Raw genomic sequence first — 22,910 nt, 5'->3', positions numbered from 1 at the left:
AATTACTTCGTGAAATAACCATGAAAATTACTGGATAATTGTCTTTATTTTGTTATTCATCAAAGTAGTTGTACAGAACTAAATTTGGCACAATCACTGCCTAAAATATACATCAATATGGAAAAAAAACATTAAATTAATTGAAAATAACAACTACACCATAAAATATAGTCATCAATATGAAAAACAAAAAATTTGAAACATTATATCAGTTACAAAACAACCACAACATGAAATTAATATAATCTTCAATATAAAAAGCAATATGAAACATTACATCAAACAAAAACAACAACCACAAATATCATACAATATGATTAAACATTTTTTTCAAAATATAAAAAAAAATCAACATAATTGTGAAGCATTCAACTGTGAAATATCAGCCTCTGAAAATATTGATATGAGTGTGCGCTTATTTAGCGGTTCATATCATAAGAGTATAAACTTAAAATTCAAAAACAAAGTATACCTAGTCTTTTTCCAACAAAAAAGACACAATCTTCTGGAATAGATAAATTTATGAATTTGTTTTCTATAAAACTTGCTTTTGTCGTGCTTGACTTACTTCCAGAATCCGGATGAATGTTGAAATGCATCCTTCGGAACATCTCCATAGATTAAATTGAGGGCCTCCCTGAATACATAGGTTGTAAACACATATCGTTTTTCCATAAAGAATTCGTATCGGTGGTTTATTCCTGAAAAAAAAAATTAAATAAGTAGGAATCCAATGGGCAATATTTCGATACAGAATAAATGAATAATAAGTTGTATGCATGCGGTGTTCAATTTTTTTCATTAGTATCTGCCAAAGGAAAACCACAAATCGAAAAAATAAACATCGTTTTCAAAAAATTATAACTATCTACTTACCAGTATTCCAGTATGTATTACTTTTGTCACACACTTGAAACCTTGAAGGAACTTGGAAGGCAGAAATACTTGGAACTTGAAAGAACTAAATCATATTAAACAAAAAACTGAACCATGTATAACTCTTCGCACTTCAGAGTTCTTGAAGACACAGTGGATCATTCCAGAATGAATTGGGTTATGGGGTAAGTTAGTGAGTATCTACGATAGGATATGGGATTGGGCAACGAGCAGGTGCCAGTTGCAGGAAAGGTTTTGATTGGCCACAGAATGAATCTGGAAGCAGATAAAAGTTGTGATTTTACAATTGCATTATGAAATTCCATTGAAGCTGTGAATTCGGATCCAGCCGAGCGACGTCACGTACCGCATAGGTGGAAAATGACTTGATATTTGCAATCATATTGTAATATTACGCTCAAGCTATGAATGTGTTTAACACATTTTTAAAATAGATATTTTACAAGAATACCCAGACTTACGAGTTTTGTCAGCAGTACTCAAAATATTTTCTGACCAAGTGACAGAATTTGTTATTCGATTATGGTTGAGGAGGAATGCAGGAACCTAACCTAACCTAACCTAACCTATATTCTCCTATTATACAAAGAATAGAATAAGATATATTTTATTTATATCTTCAGAAATGTATTCATATAAAGAACAAGTCGAGAAAAAAATTTCTACAAAAAACGTCATTGTGGACTGTCTCAATGCGATGAATAAATTAGACAAAAAGTCATCTGTATGGACTCTATGTTGTACTGATGGATCAAAATTAGAAAGAGGTACAGGTATTGGGGTGTGTGGACACAGATCAATATAAGGCAGCAGTCCAAAATGAGGAGGGGAGGAAGCATTAAAAAAAATCCTGTACACACACTCCTAGACATGCACAGAATAGTTATAACAACAAAAAAATTCTTTCCTTTACCGATCTACACCGGAAAGCTCCTGGAGCTGCCATTAGATGAGCTTCTGAAAAGTCAGCTTCAGATGAGACTCTTCGTGGATCGGAAAAAGAACAGCACAATTTTGGCCTTCGTAAGATCATCAGTTGTTTATTAAATTTCAAGCGGCATCTTTGGAACGCTCTAATGGAAACCGATTGATCTTTTTTTTTATTCTGTTTCCATATTCGAGAGAAATATTTTGACCATAATAAATTTCAAAAATTTCGCGTAAGATTTTTCTCTTGCTGTAGACATGTAAATAAAAAGTGTTCTATCCTTGAAGGAAATTGTGCCGCGATATCATGTTGTACAATTATATTTTTTCGTGGTAATTTCACAACCGCCGTAATAACACATTGTATAAGCACATTTGTGAAGGAATTTTAAAATTAAAAGGGTTCTGCATTGTAATTCTACAACACAACATTTTTTTCTTCTCAAATTCACAATAAAAATTCTCGAATCACAATAACTTTGTGAAATGACGTTGTGAAATCACATTTTCATGTGATAATTCACAAAATTATTGTGATTAAAAAAAAATTTTGATCACAATAATGTTGTGAAATTACCGTTTCATGTTGAAATTCGCAAATTTATTGTAATATTGCATTGCAGTTGTAATTTTTCAGGTGAATATTACAACCCTTGTGATATCACAGAGAATTAACACATATTTTCTGTAAATTTCATATTCACTGTAAATATACATGATAGTTTTACATTTTTCATGAAATTTCGCAACACCCTTGTAGAAACATCCAGATATTAGTTGTGAAAAAAATAATCCAACCGTGTAACTGTAACCTGTCCAGCTAATATGTGGGTAATTTCACATTGTAACCTCAAGATTTTTCTCAGTGCACTTTCAATTGCTTCCGCTGCTAATTCAGTAAAACTACAAAGATTGCTTACCGTCGATTTCCCCCTAGAAAAACCATGCTGAATCGGATTAATCTTGAGATGTGAATTTTGTATTATATCTTGATATATTATCCTTTCAAATATCTTGGACAAAGCATTCGAGATGTTTATGGGTCGGTAATTCTCGACTTGACATATTTCCCCCGACTTATAAATGGGTGTTATTACCGATGTTTTCAGAATATCGGAAAAAGTATTCTTTGATATTGACAAATTGAAAATATGAAGCAGTGGATTCATCAGATAATCAATGCACCCCTTATAAATATAAGAAGGAATATTATCTGGGCCTATGGTTTTTTTTGGCTTCAACTTTTTGACACTTTCCCTCCCCAGGTAGAACGGTGTTGTCTCGAAGACGTCTTCATTAGGTCTTTATTGGTCTTCGACGTCACTCGGACGTACAATAACGTCTCTGAGACGTCAATTCAAGTACGCTAGTACGCTACGTGGAAGAATTGAAGATTATTCCGTCCTGCAGATCTTGGGCCGAGATACTAGCGCACAGAATGCAGAAGGCGGTGTTGCTTGGGTCACTGCATGTCATCAGATCCCATGAACTCTAGATGCCACTTGCAGCTCATTTCTTTTGTTAAGGGACGCTGCAAGGGCTGGACGAAGAACTTCTCCGTGGAATGTGTGAGGGGTTTTTATTGAGTAGCCAAACAAGATCTCGGAGTCTCACACTACCTAGAGTGCGGACCCTCTGGGTGCCCATAAAGGGTTTTCCCCTCACACAAAGAAAAAAAAAAAAAAAATAAGCTTTATTTCAAATTAAGTAGCAACATAATAATACATTACTTCTTGAAATGAAATAGTGTCAAGGTATGTAATTAACAGTTTGAGGTATCTCCCATCTCATACATTAGAAATTCATCAAGAGTATAGGGTTCTATTTGTACCAACAGTTTGAAGATTTGTTTTTTGAAAATTTTAAGTGCTGTTGTTTCTCTTATGTGATCTGTAACCTTGTTGTAATATTTAATGCAACTGTATTCTGGTCCCTTTTCGGTCAGTGTTAGTCTATGTTTTGGATATTTCAACTTTGTTGTTCTAGTGTTGTACGTTGTTACCGATTTAGTTTGGAAGTAATGTTTATTTTTGAATACAAAAATAAGGCACTCCTGTATATGAATTGCAATTGCAGTCAGCAAGTTATTTTGTCTGAATATTCCTCTACACGATTCTCTGCTGGTCATTTGCATAATCGTCCGAATAGCTCTTTTCTGTATCATCAGAACACGACCCATGGTGCTTGCACTTCCATAGAATAAAATGCCATATCTTAGCCTGGATTCAAATGTCGCCTGATAAATCATTTTCATGGATGATAGGTCCAAGTAATTTCTTAAGACTCCTAGTGAGTAGCAGATGGAAGTAAGTTTCGTACATAGAATTGATATATGTTCTCTCCAGTTTAAATTTTCATCTATCACGAGACCTAGAAAGCGTCCGGTGTTTTGTAGAGTAACTTTGTTGTTATCGAGTTGGATGTGAGATAGTGTCTGTGAAGATTGAGCAGTCTTTAAAAGAATGGCACAAGTTTTTTCTACATTCATACATAGCCTGTTGGATTGGAACCATTGCATAGTTTGTTCTAGAGCGTTTTTCACTAGGTCTAAAATTTCGGGGATGGTATTTGCACTCAAGGTTAAATTGAAATCATCAGCATAATTTATCATATGTTGCTGTATTCTGTTGGATAGGTCATTGATGAAGATGATAAAGAGTATAGGACCCAAAATACTGCCCTGTGGTACACCAAGTTGTATGCATACCTCTTCCGATATAGTTTTTGTACCATCAGCCTCAATAACTACCCGCTGTTTACGGTCAGATAGGTAGGATCTGAACCATTCATTCTCTATTCCTCTTATTCCATAGTAGTCCATTTTTGCCAGTATGTAATCATGTGTTAAGGTATCAAAGGCCTTGGATAGATCTAGCATCAGAGCCATTACGATTTTAGAGTCCTCTAAAGCATTCAATGCGTCTTGGATGAATTCGAATGCTGCGCCAATCACTATTATATTTCAATATTAAACCCTGAATATCAAATATTGAATAGATATTGCGCCATGAAATAGATCGCAAGTCACAGTCAAAATGAGAGAAATTCAGATTTTTGAAATCCCGTTATGTAACCAACTTTGGTTTTGGTTTGCTCACATTCACCTTAACACTACAAGAAGTAATTCTGGGATCTACGAAATCAACAGGCTCTATCTTTATAGACGAACTTATGTCAACAGAATCCACAACTATATAGTCTAATAAAGTGGCAGACGTTTCTGTCACTCTAGTCGGCTCATCAAACAACTGTTTTAGACCAAGACCCTCAAACAAATTGAAAACGAAAACTGAATCAGTTTTGGTGATATCTAGCAAATTAACATTGAAATCTCCTAAACAAATAACATTATCCACCATTGGTATAATCTGCGATAACTCAGTTTCGAATGCATCAAAAAAAATTTGTAGTGGAAGTCAGGTGGTTTATAAGTTGAACAGATAGCGATTTTCTTCCCAGGTAACCTCAGTTCAATCCACATTTGCTCTATATCAGCACCACTTGGCAAAACTGTAAAATTCAAATGATTCCTCACAAAAATACCAACTCCGCCCGCACGACTTTCTCTATCCTGGCGCACAAAATTATATCCAATAACAGCAAGATCATCATTTGATATGCTGGGAGTCAACCAAGTTTCACTGACGCACACAATGTCAAAATTATTTGATGATAAGATGCATTTGAAATCAGTCAGGTGAGCCATTAAAGCTCTAACATTGAGATGGGCACATTTAAGTCTGGAAGTTAACATTCGGTGGGATACGTTTACATTTCAGAGGAAAATGATACGAGCATCAAAAGTGATTAAATCACCTACAACGGAAGTGAATTTGAAAGACCTAATGAACAATTAGCTATCCTATCTGAATTTTTCTATTTATTTATTTATTTATTGTAAAATTATTTATAGAGCGAACTCTATCTTGAAAATAAAGAATCTTAAAAAAAAAAGAAAAGTGAAACAGAGAGATAAGAACTTAAAGAAAAACAAAGTGAAACAGTGTTCCGAAATACTGAATCTGGAAATAAGCTAAATCATATACAAAGTTGACTCCCAAATCAAGTCCATATTATCAGCGAGTTCATGAAACTCTACATTTTAAGGTCGTTCAGAAATAATAGCATAGATTTGTCCATTTCTTGTCCGAGTAGACTTAAAGCCAGCTTCTTCACAAGTTTTCTTGAAGATTTTCATTCTAGCAGAAGTTAACCATTCGTTTATAACCACAGGAGTTCCCTTGAGGCCCTTTTTTGAGTTGAAAACTTTATTACGCATCCATCTATCCACAAACATGATCGATAAAGGCCGTGGTCCCGTTGATTTTCGATTTTCTTTCTTTCCCAGACGAAAACAGTAATTAATGTCATTTGCAGTGATTCCAATGTTCGGCATATGGGAATTAATAACATCAGCCGCGACTTCGCATAAATTGTTTGTTTCGGGTTCTTCTGCGATACCGCTGATAACGAGACCATTCAAGAGTTCGACCTGCTTTTGATCATCCATCTTTTTCTCGCACATTTCAGATTGATATTGTAGTTTAGCGATTTCTGTTCGTAAGTTATCAATGGAATTTTGAGTGTTTATCTCAAATGCTGTGATTTTTTCTGAAATACTTCCGAAATGTTCGTCATTTCGTTTTTCATTGGATATATCATTATTGGGGTTGGACAGGCTTAGATCTTTCAACTCACGTACGTGATTTGAAACTTGAAACTTACTTTCTAACAGTTATTTTAACCCTAAGTATAATTTTATCTGCGAGTAACTCTGAGCGCGTCTTACTTCGTTGACAACATACGTAGATTACCGGTCAGGTACTCTCCCAACTGAGCTACCCGGGCTGACGTGAGGATCCATCTGCATTGTCTGGAAACCACTATCTTCAGAATTCACGTGTTAGTATCTTAACTTCCGAACTGTGGCGTTCGAAAGCGATTAGAAATGTTATAGGTGGAGGGGATCAACATTCGTTTTCAATGATCTTCGGGATTCAACATATCCATTTCCCGGTGCGTCGTCCACATATAGCTATATTAGCGGGGATTGGATGCGAACCTCCGATCATTGAACAAACATATATGTCGACGACGCACCCGGAAATGGATATGTTATTATGTTGAATCCGGAAGATCATTGAAAACGAATGTTGATCCCCTCCACCTATAACATTTCCAAACACTTTCGAACGCCACAGTTCGGTAGTGATAAGACTAACACGTGAATTCTGAAGATAGTGGTTTCCAGACAATGCAGATGGATCCTCACGTCAGCCCGGGTAGCTCAGTTGGGAGAGTAAGTGACCGGTAATCGGGGATCGTAGGTTCGACTCCTGCTCTGGGTGGTACTTTTTTCAGAATTCAATTCCTGTCTGCATGCGGCTGAAAACCTTCATTTCGTGAATAACAATGTTCATACAACATACTTTCTCCATGTAATCAAATTTTTTGTGTATTTTGTACTTTCATTTCACCTAATATATATCCTGCTTGAAAAAATACCAATGGTTAGTACTACTTTATGTATCTCTAAGACGGAACAAATTTCGCCGGGTCAGCTAGTGTATAAATAACAACCCTCATCAAAGGAAATCTATCAGCACCCAAGGTTCAAGTGTACTGTATATTGCTCTCAATGCTCTCCCTGCGCGATAGCGCCTCATTGCTGCTAATGACGACGATTTTGAACGGTACCCCAACCACCTTACCGATAAATGTTTCCAAATGTAATGTTAGATCGATGTCTCCATATTCGTAATTTGTTATTCATTTGCAGTGAAAAAATAAGGATTTCGAACTGAATACAAAATACAAATGTATTCTTGGTATAAGTTTGTTCTGTCTGTAACTCAATCTTGATTAAAATTCTGACCAGAGTAACTATATTCGAAATCAATTAATTAATTTCACATATCCATAGCAACTAACGAAGATTATAGAGTAGAAAGATAGGAAGCGCCCTCATATCTCTAGTACTAAAAACCGACTACATTTTGGTCAGTGAAAACACATAATACAATGACATGGCGCTGAAAACGTACTGTCAATACAGAACACCTGTTTAGTAACAGTTTTCTGTTTTATAATAGAGGGGCGCGAAATTCGAATTCTATTCCTTGTTTTGAATTTCAATATCGACTTTGTTGAGACCATAAAACAAACATCCTGAGCAATAAAACAAAAGTACGGTGTTGTTAGTTTCCATCTGAACATTGGTCAGAATCTATTGATATCAATGAAACACGCTGTCGAATGTGCTATATTTGTATTTGCAATTTTTAAAAAATTCACGAAAACTTGAAATGGACAACAGATAGAGCTTTGACTAGGACACAAAAGTATATGGTGATCTGCTATATGTCAAAGGTGTTATTTCTGTTCAATATGTTGTGCTTTGAATTAATAAACTAAGTTGAATTTCTACAATTCATATCAGAAATTAATATAAACAAATATGTATTCAATATATATCATCATAGCATTCATATTTCAGTTACTTACATATTATTTACAGAATTTTCAGAACCCCAACTAAAAAAAAACCTCACTGAGGTATACAAGACCTGCATATTAGCCCGTCAGTAGAATTTCTTTATGATATGGTCTCTTTATGACACAGTATACGAATTGATTAATGAATAAACGAAACACTCACTGCAGGTTTCATAGAACTTTGACTTTCCAAATAACAATTTGACAGTTCCTCGATACCCGAAACAAAATCAATAAAATCTTTCCATTTCTGAATATATTGAAGGAGTAGCAATTGAGAATCTTTGAATGGACGTATAAAAGTCATAATTTCTCCTAAATTGGCCCATCTTGCAAGGTATGCTTCTTGCATACAACAATTGTCGTGGATGAACAGTTCTCAATCGACTTGCAGTAGAATGTTCATTGCACATGGTGTAGTTAGTAGTATTTGCAGGCCTTTACACCCTGAAAATTTTATCCACATCGTAAAATAAATGTCAAATGAATGAATGAGTCACATGTTACCAATATTAATACCTACATTTACATTTTCCTTAGTGAAATTTGTTTTATTTGACCCACAGTTCTTCACCATACATGAATTTTCAAACGATATTTTGAGGTTTTCGACAAGAAATCGGACAAAAATTTCAAGAATCAGCAACTAGAACGAGCTTGATATAGAAAAGGCGATATGAAAATCAAAACATTCAAAACCTCTTTGATCAAAATGGCCATCTGACATATCACAAAATTTCATCTGTCCCTCGAATTAATATTTTAACCAGTCTTAGGGCCTTAAAAACACATTTGAAACACAGATGGCGCTCACATATCTTTAGTCGCTTCGTTTCCTATCTTTCTACTCTATAATATTTGGTAACTAACTCTTTATTTACACCAATCAAACGACACAATTCGTCGAACCGACGCTATCATGCAACCACAGAATATTGATGATGAGAACATTTCAGATGTGGATCTTCTTTATACAAACATGAATCAAAAAATCATTCTAATTCAATTAAAAATAATTAACCTCAACACTCCTGCTTAATTATTTTTCCCTAAGCTTCTCAAAGGTTTTTCTGATAAGAGGTTCTGTTATTATATCTACAAGTTGTTCAGAACTTCTTACGTGCTCTAACTGTATTGTTCTATTAATAAGCTCCTGTATAAACTTTCGAGAGATATCAGTATGCTTCCTGCCTTTGGTTATTTTTCCCTCATAAGTCTTCTTCAACATATGTATTTCTGATTGATTGTCGATATATAATGGTGTAGGCTGGCCCACATTCAGAATTCGAAGTTCGTGTCCCAATCGTCGTATCCAACAAATTTTATCGATAGATGACACAGCTGCACGATATTCCGCTTCAGCTGTAGACGTTTCAACTAAACGTTGCTTTTGTGTATACCAGACAATTGGTCCTCCTCTTATAATCAAAACCCCAAAGGTTGAATGTCCAGTGATATTATCGCCTCCATAATCTGAATTTGTATAGGCAATGAGTTCATCTCCTCCATTCAAATATAAAAAAATTCGTTTTACCACCTTCCAATGACTAGTCATTGGTTTCTCACAGAACCTACTCAAATAGTTCACAGCTAAACTAATGTCAGGTCGTAAAATGTTTGCTAAGTATAGCAAACTTCCCAGTGCTTCTCGGTAGGGTTCATTTTTCGACAATGTCGTTTATGTCATTGACATAATTTCCATTTCCTGTCAGTATTCCCCTTTCCATAGGTGTTGATGTTGCGCTGGAATTTTCAAAACCAAAACGCTTAAGAATTCCTTCAGTATATTTCGATTGACTAGTTACAATTCCATCTTTCTTCACTAAAATTCTCATTCCTAAATAATTAAATGCATTTTGAGGGCTGTGCTCAAATGTAATTTCAAATTCTTCGTTAATGTTTTTAGTACTTGCATTATGTACATCAACTCCAATCCTATATTGAAACCATCATCAACAAACAAGGCTATAATAATGCTTCGGTTTTCATTATAATAAATGCATGGATCATCATCAGTATTTTCATATCCAATTGATTTAAAAAAAATTGACACACGTTCCAATTCTTTGGTGCTTGCTTTAATTCATATAAGCTCTTCTGTAATCTGAATACACGATTAGTTTCATCATCAAATGCTTCAGGTTGGAACATATATATTTTTTCGTCTAACTTTCCTTGCAGGAATGCAGTTTTTATATCAAGAGTTTTTATCTTCATTCCTTTAAGATAGTCTTATCGATGCATGACGTGCTACAGGACTAAAAGAAGTATTGTAGTCTACTCCTGCAATTTGTTCATAACCACGTATTACAAGTCTTGCTTCAATCTTCCGTCTAGTTGTTCTCTCAATACTCAACGACATGTCATAATTCTTGCATCTTTTGGTGGATTCACAAGTCTCCAAGTTTTCATATTCATCAGAGAATATTCTTTTTGTAAATCTTCTTTCCATCTTGTGTCTTTCAGTGCTTCTTTTATATCGATTTTTAAGATTTCTCCTCCTATCATGGCGTGTTCATGTTCTCTATTTTCAGAAATAGATCCATCAGGTTCATAGTCAGCATACTTCACTGGTTTCTTCAATCGATTGCGATCAGGAAGATTTCTTAGTGACAGCCGCTCAACACTTTCCTCTCCGTTGGTTTTCCTTTCAATTGAATCTTAAAAATTTTCCTCATTACTGTTCTCACTATTCAACTCATATTCTTCCGATAATGTTTCATTCGGTGTATTTGCAGGGTTCAGTTCAGTTTCTATTGACGGACCAGTTCCATGCTTTTCATCATATATTACATTGTCAGAATTTATAGTATCTCTATAATCTGGTATAAAAATGCTATAGATTGACGCGTCGACATTATACCCATTAAAAATTTCTTTTCTTGATTTCTTCTCCGCTTTGGTACTTTTATGTGCAGGCATGAGTACATAACATTCGCATCCAAAACTGTGCAACTTGTTGATACCTATTCTTCGTCCATACCACAGATCTGCAGGATTCTTGCCTATTACAGAGCATAATTGATTGCTTCAGCCCAAAAATTCTCATTTAACCCTCTGGCATGGATAGCAGATCTAGCTGACTCTACAAATGTCCTCATCTCTCCTTCGATTCTAGTATTCTGCTATAGACAATAAGCCACTGATTTTTCATGACGGATTCCCAATTCCTAGAAGTTTTGTAGAGCACCAATTACAATGGTTATTGGCTGTTCGAATCTAATGAAGTGGTTCATCCATTCCCTATGAAAAGTCATGTGCTGCGTGTCTCTAGAACTCTGATACCATGCGTTCTTGTCTTTATCCAGGCAAATACCATCTGAACCGATAGTTGACAGACCAATGCTGACCATGGCTCTACGATTTGCTACAGTCTTCTCACCTTTGTCATTTCTATTACCGTTCGGGCATTCCTTGGCAAAATGACCTTTTTTAGAAGGTTTACCGTTGCAGAATTTTTATATGTCCTTTCTTACCACATTTGGAGCACTCCTGAGTTGATCTTTCTTGTCTGTTCGACTTTGTTTCTTGAACTGACATAATTGCATTATGACTTACATTTTCTTTGACTTGCTCACTCTGACTGTTTCTATCTTCTTCTAGAAGAATTCTCTCGATAAGAACATCTGTATCTTTTTCCCCTTTACTGATATTGTCCCATGCTGTGCGAAGATAATTTAACTTCGATGGTAATATTCCTGATATTCTTGTCATTATCCATTTTTTTTTGATCTCTTCACCTTCCATTTCTAAGCTTTCTGCAATCTGCATTTCCTGAAACTTTTCAGGGTTTTCACTCCCATTCTCTAAAAAAAAATCAATTAAGAAAATGAAATAAACGATTTGCTCCTGGGCCAATTCTTGCACTAATTGGTCAGGAGCAAATCAACTAGAAAAAATTGTTGCCTGACAATGAACTGAAAATAAAGAACTTTGAAATTATAATTTTGTATTGTAACGTTTCGCAGTCTATATCAGACTCCTTCATCAGACGAAAATCAATTTTCAAAAATCTTCTCAATTGTATCTCTTGTTTGACATTAATTGTTAATACATAGAAACAGAGACTGCATAGAAACGTTGATTCATTTAATTTCAAAATTACCGGATGACAGTTCCTTTTTCAGTAAATTGATCCAAATATGATCTATTTCTACCGAGCAATTTGCCAAATTATTATTTTGATCCGATAAAATACACGTAGACTCTTTAATCTTTCACAAATACAGGGAAGGGAGTTCCAAAATGGTTGTGACGGCTTGATGCGTACTTTTCCACGGGTCCCATTTTGGAGCTTCAAAAAGTAGAAATATTTGAAAACAGTAATCTAACTCAACGACTAAGATATTAATTGAAATTAATTTGATGTAAGTGTTGTGAATAGTTAATTGATTTTGTTGCTACTTTGTGATTATTGAACATCACGTGACTTGTTGAAGACTATTTTTGGGGATTGGTTCCACCAAGCCTCCTGCAGTTCCTCGGGATCCCAAGAATACAACGACCAAGATCTTAACTGAGATTGGGTACATAGCCTCAGTGTGCTGAGACTAGATTACCGTCATTCTGGTTTACAGGGGCTGCTAGCCGGGATGATGTGATTACCAAGAAATATGAAATGAAATGAAAATAAAGGGAATATTGTAAATACAATTTTTTGATTTTTGTTTTTCGTTCATAGGTTTAGTTTTTGTTAATACAGATCTTAAATCATTTCGCGTTTCGAGAACAGTTCTTATTTTGAATTTGGAACCGATTCTTCTATTTTTTTTTTGAAAGGCCGTTAATATAAGGAATTACGTTCAATAAATTTGGTTGTACTTGACGGTTTGTTGGTTGTTCTGCTCATTATTATGATTTTGGTTAGTCATTTTTCTTTTTGAATTTAATATTGTTTTTTCAATAAAATTATCGGATATTGATTATCCCTAAAAAAATGTTTAATGAAGTCAATTTCATTATTTCTAATTTCAGGTGTAGATGAAATTAAATTAGCTCTATCATAAAGTGTTTTAATAATACCTCTTTCGACAATTACTTGGTGATTGGAATAAAAATTCAAATATCCATTAGTATGTGTCTTTTTTCGGTATACGCTCGTTTCAAAATAATTCGAAAACTTTTTTATTGAAACATCCAAGAATGAAATTTTGTTGTCCTGCTCTAATTGCATTGTGAATTTCATTGTAGGTTCTTTGTTGTTGATATGATCAAAAAAATTATTTAGTTCATCTCTACCATATTGCCAAATCACAAAAATATCATCTACATATCGCCACAATATAAAATTATAATTTCAGTTCTTTATTTTCAGTTCATTGTCAGGCAACAAATTTTTTCTAGTTGATTTGCTCCTGACAAGGAAGTGCAAGAATTTACGCAGGAGCAAATCGTTCATTTAATTTTTTCAATTGATTTTCTCTCAAAGATTGGGAGTGAAAACCCTGAAAAGTTTCAGGAAATGCAGAATCCTCCCAGAATGAATTTCAATCGATTTTTGCAATCTGCACAATATCCATACAATTACTTACAGCAGACATACTTGCTTTATATGAATAGCTAAAAACCTCCATCTCAAATATTTTACATGCTGTCAACAATTCACAATTTTATTAGAAATTAACTACTGACATTCAAACCAATTAAAGCTTGTGCCTCCAAGTCTTTCTCTAACCGAGCAGTCATACTTGAATCATAACTTGCAGGCATCTGTGTAACCCCAGGGGCTACATTAAACAATTTCTTAGTACGTAAAATCAGATTCAACTTAATATGCCAAGAATTACAGTTAACAGTACCTTGAGAATTTTATAGAAGCATTTCCATTAGAGATTTTATATTATCCATTTTGATACTCTAATGTTTAGTTATTAAAATTAAACACTTGCGTGAACGCCTGAAGATTCGAGTAGCTGGACGACGATCCTCAAAATTTCCTCTTCCCGAACAAGACTGTTCTTCTATGAATCTGGGTGGAACGATTCTTTTGTTTCATCACCTTGCCGCAACGTCTTGACCCAACAACTTCCTTTTAAAGATAAATTACTCTACTTCCTTTCTGGGCACCATAACCTGTTATTGCTTTGCAGTGAAAAAATGAGGATTTCGAACTGAATACAAAATACAACTGTATATTTGGTATAATTTTATTCTGTCTGTAACTCAATCATGATTACAATTCTGACCAGACTAACTATATTCGAAATTAATTTTACTACCTATCCATAGCAAATGGCAGGAAGACCTAGGTCGTTAGCCCTTTCAAACATTGTTTCAATGAAGTTTACTACTAATACTACTATCCATAGCAACTAACCTTTTATTTACACCAATCAAACGACACAATTCGTCGAACCGACGCTAACATGCAACCACAGAATATTGATGATGCAAACATTTCAGAGGTGAATCTTCTTTATGCAAACATAAAGCAAAAAATTATTCTAATTCAATATTATTTGTAAATAATTAACCTTAACATAACATGACAATTTTCACATTTCAATTGAAACTAGATTTCTAACATCTAGCCATTTATTTCAGGTCGGTTTTATAGATTATATTGTTCACCCATTGTGGGAAACTTGGGCTGATCTGGTCCATCCAGATGCCCAAGACATATTAGATACGTTGGAGGAGAACAGGGATTATTATCAGGCCGCCATACCACCTAGTCCACCTGCTGACGATATCGGTGACGGGCAAAGGCCTGGAATAAGATTTCAGGTAAACAAAATTTACTGATATCCTCAATCGAACTTGCGTGAATGAATACGGCACAGCCTATAATGAAATTCAAATTTATTGCTTATTTTTGACAGGTTACATTGGAAGAAGGTGAGGGAGAAGGCGAAGGTGAAGCTTCTGCTAGCTCGGAAGCTCCAATGTGACGGAGATTCGCTGGCCTCTGCAAAAAGCTCACCGAGAAGGTGCAGCAGTGGTGGCGTGTCAAGTAGGAGACGCTGGTCGTCCCCACTGACGTTCTACCCTAGCCGCGCAGGCGCGGAACTAACCTAAATATTTACTAATCAAAAAAGCACCGCTTGACTGAATCTCTGAACCGTTGTTTAAACGATTTACTACAATCACCAAAAAACAATGCATCTTTTGAGGTGGAGCTCTATCTTTCGTCATCCTCATTCTTCATACTCATACTCATATTCATACGATTAAAAAAAAATTTGAGCTTATCATATAATGTACGGCTATATTTATATGGAAAAATTCTAAAACAGTTTTATGTAAGGGTCTACAAACTATTGTAATGCGTATGTTGGTGTTGTGATCCCATATTACGAGATAATACAAATTCTGATCTACGGCCGTTTTCAATTAACCTATCCAGCCATATTTTCAATTACCATAGAAGTTAAAAAAACCTTCTGATTTCGTTTCTTTGATATGTGGATAGGTGTCAAAATGGCTTCCTCTATCATGCTTTTGAAAACGGCCGTCAGTTTCTTTTCAAAATTACGTTTATTTCCGATAGATCAAAGGAACTCTTGATACTTTATGCGATCTGAAATATTTTTGTGCTAAAGTTCATAAAAGATGATAATGCTTGTAAAGAGAACTAACCAATTTGATATTTGTGTCAAAATTGAATAACTGCATTACTTTGTAGACCCTTTCGATATAATATTTCTCACAAATGGCGATACTATATTTGGAAAATGATTCAAACAATTGTGGCCTCATTTGGTTCCCTTATTTTTGCCCTTTATAAATTAATCCCTTTATATTTACATACTCTCATTTTTCATTTATGTTCGAATTCAATATCCTTGTAAATATAATCATCATTTCTGTCTATAAATGTAATACTCGGAGCCCATGTATATGCATAGTTATTACTACAAATACGTGTCATGTCATGTCTATAACTACACAAAGAAAAGCTCTCTCCATTTTGTATGTCTTTGACTTCAACTTTTTTATATTAGAAAAGATTTTTCGAAACATTGGTTGAAATGGAATGGTTCTTGTTTGTCGATTCAGTATGAAGAATTTTGCAATTAGTAGTGTTAGTTGATTTATTGAATGATTCTTCCATATTATATTGTTACATTATGTTTATTTCTGAAAATGCCTTCATTGTGATCCAATTGGTTTATAAGATGGTTTTCCTCCTAATCGTGGAGTTTCATTGCACTTACCTATTTATTTCCTTTTTATTAGTTTATTTGGATACTCTCCAATGATAATATGAATAATAATGAATATTCACAACAAATTTAATTAGTTTCAACATATTTCAAAAAACTATGAACGAAAAGATAGTATAATTTGATCAGGCAGAAAACACATGTGTTTCTTGGCTAGGTAAGGCATTATATTCATTTTTTATTTATTAGGAAATACAGAGATGCATACAGACCAATGTCCAATACAGCATCCACTATGTGTTAAAGTTAAGATTAACTCAACAGTACAAAACTTGAAACAACAACCGGATCATGAATTAGAACAAAATCATCCTCACGAAGGAAAAAAAACCATTATTCAAAAATCTGAGTGTTGAGATTTTTGGCTATTACTTGAAAGTGAACTGTTACCAAATGATTGAGTTGAAGATGGTAAAATAAAATCTTTATTGTACATCAAACACTTCACATAATAAATAGATACTCGCATGAAGTAAAATTATAAGAATTTAATCAATTCTTTATTCTTTATTGAAGAAATAGGCTTTTCTGATGTCATTACCTGTAATGGATACAATATTTCAAATATTATCTACCAACTAGCATAAACAAAGTTCCAATTACTGACTTGTAATGAAATCAAAAACAATGCCATCTCTTCTACTAAGTGAGAATTGAATACAATGAATCGAAATGAAATATTCAATGACAGAAAATTGCAATTTTGAAATTAATTATGTCAGTCATACGCACTCTATAAAATGCTATAACAAAGAGCACAAAAAATAATAATAAAATTGTGGTTTTCTTAAAAATAACACAATTCATTTTTACATCCAAGGTGTATGACAAAATCACTATATGTTGGTGTTGGAACTGATGTTTCCTCAGTCTGTAGTTCCCTAGCTATCAGATATGGGATGTACCTTTTTGAATTGAGGGCCAAATCTACTTCTTATATCAACAACTTTTATTTCAATATATGTATGTGACAACTATGACATGTTCTACTCAAACAACATCACACATCCTGACAACTCTTAATTCCAACACACTCCCACCTTGTGTCATTCATACATCGAAGTAATGACACAATCAATGTCCAAATCTTTCAGGAACTTTTACAGGTTTTCCTGATCTCGTTCTAACTACCGGATCTCTAGTTAACGATCTTTTTGATAACTGTTCCTCTTCACCTTTGGTATGATTATCGCTTTTCTTTTCTGGCACTGCTAGTCTTGGTGAATCTAATGACCTTTTCATTTCCAGTAATGAAATACGTTGTACTGGTCTCAGTAATTCACCTGTGGCAGTTTTCAACTTGACCAACCTCACTCTTCCATCACGTCCAGAAATAGTTTCAACAACTCGACCTATGGGCCATTCCAATTTCTTTTTTTTTAAATCCGAGACCAGAACAATGTCTCCAATTCCGATTGTTTTCAGTTGAGGTTTTCTTTGAGAAGAGAGTAAGTCGGCCTAAATATTCTGACTTGAATTCTCTGTTCAAATCATTTTTTAGTTTCAAACGATACTTGAATCGTCTGCTAAGATCTTTGGCTTCAACTAAATCAAGATCAATTACTCCAACTTTGATGTCTTGTAAGAACATTGCTGGCGCGAGAACAATACAATCGTTTGGATCTTCGGACATGTATGTCAATGGGCGAGCGTTCAAAACTGCTTCATCAGCAATCTGCAGTTCTTCGAAATCAAGACTTGTTCATAACAAATCTTTCAATAATCTTATAAGCCGCTCCCACCAACCTCCCCACCACGCAGCTGTTGGAGGATTCAGCTTCCATTTTATTTGCTGTAATTTCGTACAGTTTTCAGCTACATCCAACCAGTTTATTTCTTGCAAGGCGTTTGCACATCCAATGAAATTCGTTCCGCAATCTGTATAGATTGTTGAAGGTCTACCTTGACGAGCGATGAATCTTCTCAATGTCTGTAGAAACGCATTACTTGACAAGGACGATGTTAATTCAAGATGAACAGCGCGATAGACAGCACAAGTATATAAAACAATCCACACTTTCTTATTTGATTTAAGGTACAAAGGTCCTGCTAAATCTATACCCACAATCTCGAATGCAGCAGCATCACGGACTCTGTTTTCTGGTAAACTTATGGCAGTACATTTGAGAAGTTTGCATCTAAATCGCTTACAAGAGATGCAACTACTGATAACGGATCTAATAGTGCGTCTACTTTTAAAAATCCAATAATTCGCTCTAAGAATACTCATCAATCCTTGTACTCCAACATGATTATTCTTTATATGTTCTTCGAAAATCAAACGTTTCACAACTTCATGGTTTGTGGGGAATACAAATGGCATACGAAAATCCTCTGCATCAGTTCTATCTGAAATTTTTGTTCGCAATCTGATCAGTCCTTGGTTATCAGTAAAGGGACATAATGATGATAATTTGGGATCTTCTACAGACTCAAAACTTCCTTCTTGTATTAAACGAATTACTAGTTTTCTTGATACTTCCAGTTCATCGACAGTCAGAAATTTTGAATCTTCAGTGTTTTTCTTTCTGCTATTATTGACAAATCGTTGGATCCATGCGACCATCTTGACGATTTTGCTGAATTTCGAAAAGTACTTGTAGTACCATACAAAATCTTCAGACACAGACAACGAGGAAACAACAGTTTTTCTTCTTTCGCAGTTTATTTTCGTCTTCATTACTATCAAAATTCTCACTAGGATTGGGAAATTGGATCACATAACCATTTTGAACCCTCCCACCATCTTCTATCAGCTAGTGATTTAGCAGAACATCCTCGTGATGGAAGATCTGAATTCATATCAACAGGAACATTATACCAGTCTATAGGTTTAGAAAAACGTTTTATTTCTTCAACATGGTTCCAGATGAAAGGTTTCCCATTTTCTTTCCTTTTGATCCAAGATAAAACAGTTGAGGAGTCTGACCAAAAAAATGCTTGAAGGTTGATTTCATAGTTTGTCTGGAAATTTCGAAATATTCTCACTCCAATTGTTGCAGCCAAAAGTTCGAGACGTGGTATGGTTAATTTTTTAATAGGTGCTACTCTAGATTTTCCTTCGATTAATCTCAAAACCATCACCAGTTTCTGTTCTGAGAAAAATACAAGCTGCATAGGCATCTGCACTTGCATCACAGAAAACATGTACAGATTGAGTGGTCAATATAGTGGAATCTAAAGATATCCACTGAGGAATCTTAACGGATGTCAAATATGGTAGTTCTTGTAACCACTTCAGGAATAATTCTTGAACTACTTCATCAACTTCCAAATCCCATCCCAATTTCGTAGACCAAGTCCTTTGGAGCAAAATTTTTGGGATCAGTGTCACTGAACATGAGAAACCAATTGGATCAAACAGTTTGTGTGCTGCAGATAATATAGTTCTTTTAGTTATCAGTCCTACATCCATTTTATCAAACCATTCTAGAAAAAGTTCTAAGGTGTCCAATTTACGATTCCAGATGAGTCCAAGGATGTTACTTTTTGCTTCGACTTCGACATTTTCTGGCAAAGAATGCTCCCACCCTCTCAACTCGAACTTTCCATCAGCCAGAATTTTAGTTGACTGTTCAATAAATTGGTTGAGAGCTTCTTCGTTTTGTACACTTATAAGGATATTGTCAACGTAAAATGACTTCAATAATTTCGAAATAACTTCGGGACTATAGGAGTTTTCTTCATGAATTGATTCTCTTAGAGTTTCCTGCAGATGAAATTCGAGGACTGCTCCCAATAGAAAAGGACTTCAAGTTACTCCAAATACGACACGGGCATGTTTATAAATTTTTATTTTTCCGTTTTTATCATACCAAAGAAACTTTAAAAAGTTTCTATCGTTTTGTTGTAATCCAATCTGAAGAAATGCCTTTCTTATATCAGCTGTGATTCTTATCTTATCCAAGCGGAAACGTAGAATCATAGATGGAATTAATTCAATGAGTTTGATTCCTTTCTCAAGGCACTGATTCAAAGATGGTTGATTCTTTGCTCCTGACGAAGCATCAAAAACTGGACGTACAGGTGTTGTGGTACTACTGGGCTTATATACTGGATGATGAGGTAAAAAATGACCAGACTGAGATGATTTTTCAAGAGGTTCATTTTCTGACGAACATTCTATAACTCCCTCAGCTAACCAATTGTCGAAGACGCTATCGTAGACGTTGTAGAAATTGTCCTTTTTCAACTTTTTCACAGTGTCGAGGAGTCTTTTATAGGATAAATCGAAATTGGATGATAAATGGGGATGACCTTCAATCCAAGGCATACACACTTCATATCGCCTGTCATCTCTTCGTTTAACTGTAGTTAGAAAATGTTCCATAACAAGTGTTTTTTGTTCCCGTTGTGATTCAGATCTTTCAGGAGCTTGAATATCAAGGACATCTAGGTTCCATAAGTCACATATGGCCACATTTTTCGAAAACATCGAAGTTACAAGAAGGGATGTCTTAGAGGAGTATTCTGATTTCAGTTTTCCCATGAGTGTCCAACCTAGTAATGTATGAACCGCTACAAGTCCACAATCCAAATCTTGTTTACGTCCGGAAAAAAGTTTTCCGGCTATGTCGGCACCAACCAAAACATCAATTGGCCCATCTGTAGTATCAGTAATTTCTACTCCCATTTGTTTCAGTTCATCCAGCCAAGGTCCCTTCTTCACTGAGCTTACGTGGTTGCAAATCAAAGGTTGATCCAAAACTTCGAAGTTGCAACAGCAGTCTTCAGTAAGACTATGTAGAGAAATTCTGAAGCATCTATGACTCACAGATTCAGTTTGGGTTCCTCCAAAGAGTGAATGTACTAGCTGTTCTTCTCGAACTGGAGGGTACCCCATCTCTTCGGCAATTTTTCTTGTAATATATGACTTGTGGGATCCAGTATCGATCAAGAGTCTTACTCGGCGACATTCTTTGTCCCCCCTCAGTTCTACTACCATGGTTTGCAAAAAAATTTCGGGAAAAGTGTGGTTGGACAGACTGTGTTCATTAATTTTTAAGTTTGGCTGTTTCAAATTCCTATCATTAGAACTCGATGATGACTCGACATAGTTTTTGGGACACATTATAACACAATAATCAAATTAATTCAGATGCATTATAACACAATGTCTACCTTGACATCTGTAGCATTTTTCTCGAGAGCGGCATCTTCGAGCTATATGACCAAATTTGGTGCATAGGTGGCAACAAGCATTTTCTGACAATTTCTGTTTCCTTTCTGCAAAACTGAGTTTCAACACTTCCTTACATTGATCAGTTGAATGTGAATTTTTGCAAAACACACATCGTGAAACTCCTTTGTTGTACAATTCAGAAGCAGTGGGTACATTATAACTAGTACGTATGATCCTATCTTCAGGCTTTCGTCTGTCTTTGAAACTGGACACCGCGAGATGAATTCTGTCTTCATTCATCACTTCTTCTCCGAGAAAATGCATGAGAGCATCAAGACGCTTCTTCAAACTGCACTCTGATGAATAGAACTGACTTCTATGCCATGCTCGTATTAAATCTTCTCCTAGGCATGATTCAACCAAAGGGTATAGCATCGCAGCGTAGGTATCTGATTTTACGCCCAGACTTTCTAATGCTCTCAATTGTGATTCAATTTTGTCAAAACATGTTGATAAATTATTTTTGGTATTCAGATTCATCAAAACTAGCTTGAGAAGTTCTCGGACATTCATTCATTCATTGCTGTATCCCGTTGCCGGGAATGAATCTACAAAAAGACGAAAAACGGGAAAAAACAAAAAGAAAAGAAAAAGAAAGGAAAAAAAAGTGCAGACTTATAATTTTGCAGGGCTAATTGCGACTGTGTGCTCTCCTGTGACTGTAGAGACCCAACTGTGACCTGCATATCCTACCACACTCCGGGCATGGATAGTCACCAACCAGATCTGGCCGCCGCTGTATCCTTCTCGAGTCTCCATTATAACTGTGTACCAAAGACCTCCACCTTACCTGTGTAACGCTAGTTGTTCCCAGCTATGATTGGCATTAACTGATTTTAGGGATTGATGTAGTGTATCCTTAAACCGCTTGTACTGGCCTAATGGTTTCCGGGCTCCCTCAGTGAATTCGCCATATGGAGCTATTTTGGGGAGTCTTGTGTCTTGCATCCTCAGAATGTGGCCGCTCCATCTGAGTCGGGCCCTCGTTACTTGAGTCTCAATTGTTGTACAACTCGCGCGTTGCAAGACTTCTGCATTTGAAACTTTGTGGAAACCATCTGATGTGCATTATCTGTCTTAGATGACGTTGTTGCGTTTGTTCAAGCTGTTTAATATGTCGCCTGTAGGGCGTCCAGCTTTCGCTTCCGTAAAGGAGCGTTGGGAGGACCACTGCTTTGTAAACAGCTGTCTTGGTCTTCAGATTGAGGTCGTGATTTTGAAACACTCTGACCTTAAGCTTCCAG

The 22,910-nt window shown here is 35.4% G+C and overlaps 2 protein-coding genes across 2 annotated transcripts in view; one reads left to right on the top strand and one right to left on the bottom strand.

Annotated features, from left to right (window-relative positions):
* LOC123313870 (cAMP-specific 3',5'-cyclic phosphodiesterase-like) overlaps window positions 1-16,452 on the top strand; it is a 51,497-nt gene extending 35,045 nt beyond the window's left edge. Inside the window, exons 4-5 of the mRNA XM_044898951.1 lie at window positions 14,863-15,045; window positions 15,141-16,452. Of these exons, the coding sequence (XP_044754886.1) occupies window positions 14,863-15,045; window positions 15,141-15,209 (252 nt within the window). The 3' untranslated portion in view covers window positions 15,210-16,452. The remainder of the gene's footprint in view (window positions 1-14,862; window positions 15,046-15,140) is intronic.
* Window positions 16,453-20,235: 3,783 nt separating this feature from the next.
* LOC123314008 lies at window positions 20,236-21,429 on the bottom strand. Its single transcript, XM_044899120.1, has one exon. The coding sequence runs from the start codon at window positions 21,427-21,429 to the stop codon at window positions 20,236-20,238; it is 1,194 nt and encodes a 397-aa protein (XP_044755055.1).
* Between the last annotated feature and the right edge of the window lie 1,481 nt (window positions 21,430-22,910).

This window comes from Coccinella septempunctata, chromosome 5 (genome assembly GCF_907165205.1).
Source record: "Coccinella septempunctata chromosome 5, icCocSept1.1, whole genome shotgun sequence".
Lineage (NCBI taxonomy): Eukaryota > Metazoa > Arthropoda > Insecta > Coleoptera > Coccinellidae > Coccinella > Coccinella septempunctata.
Note: the sequence above shows the minus strand (reverse complement) of the source record. Positions and strands in the feature narration are given on the sequence as shown.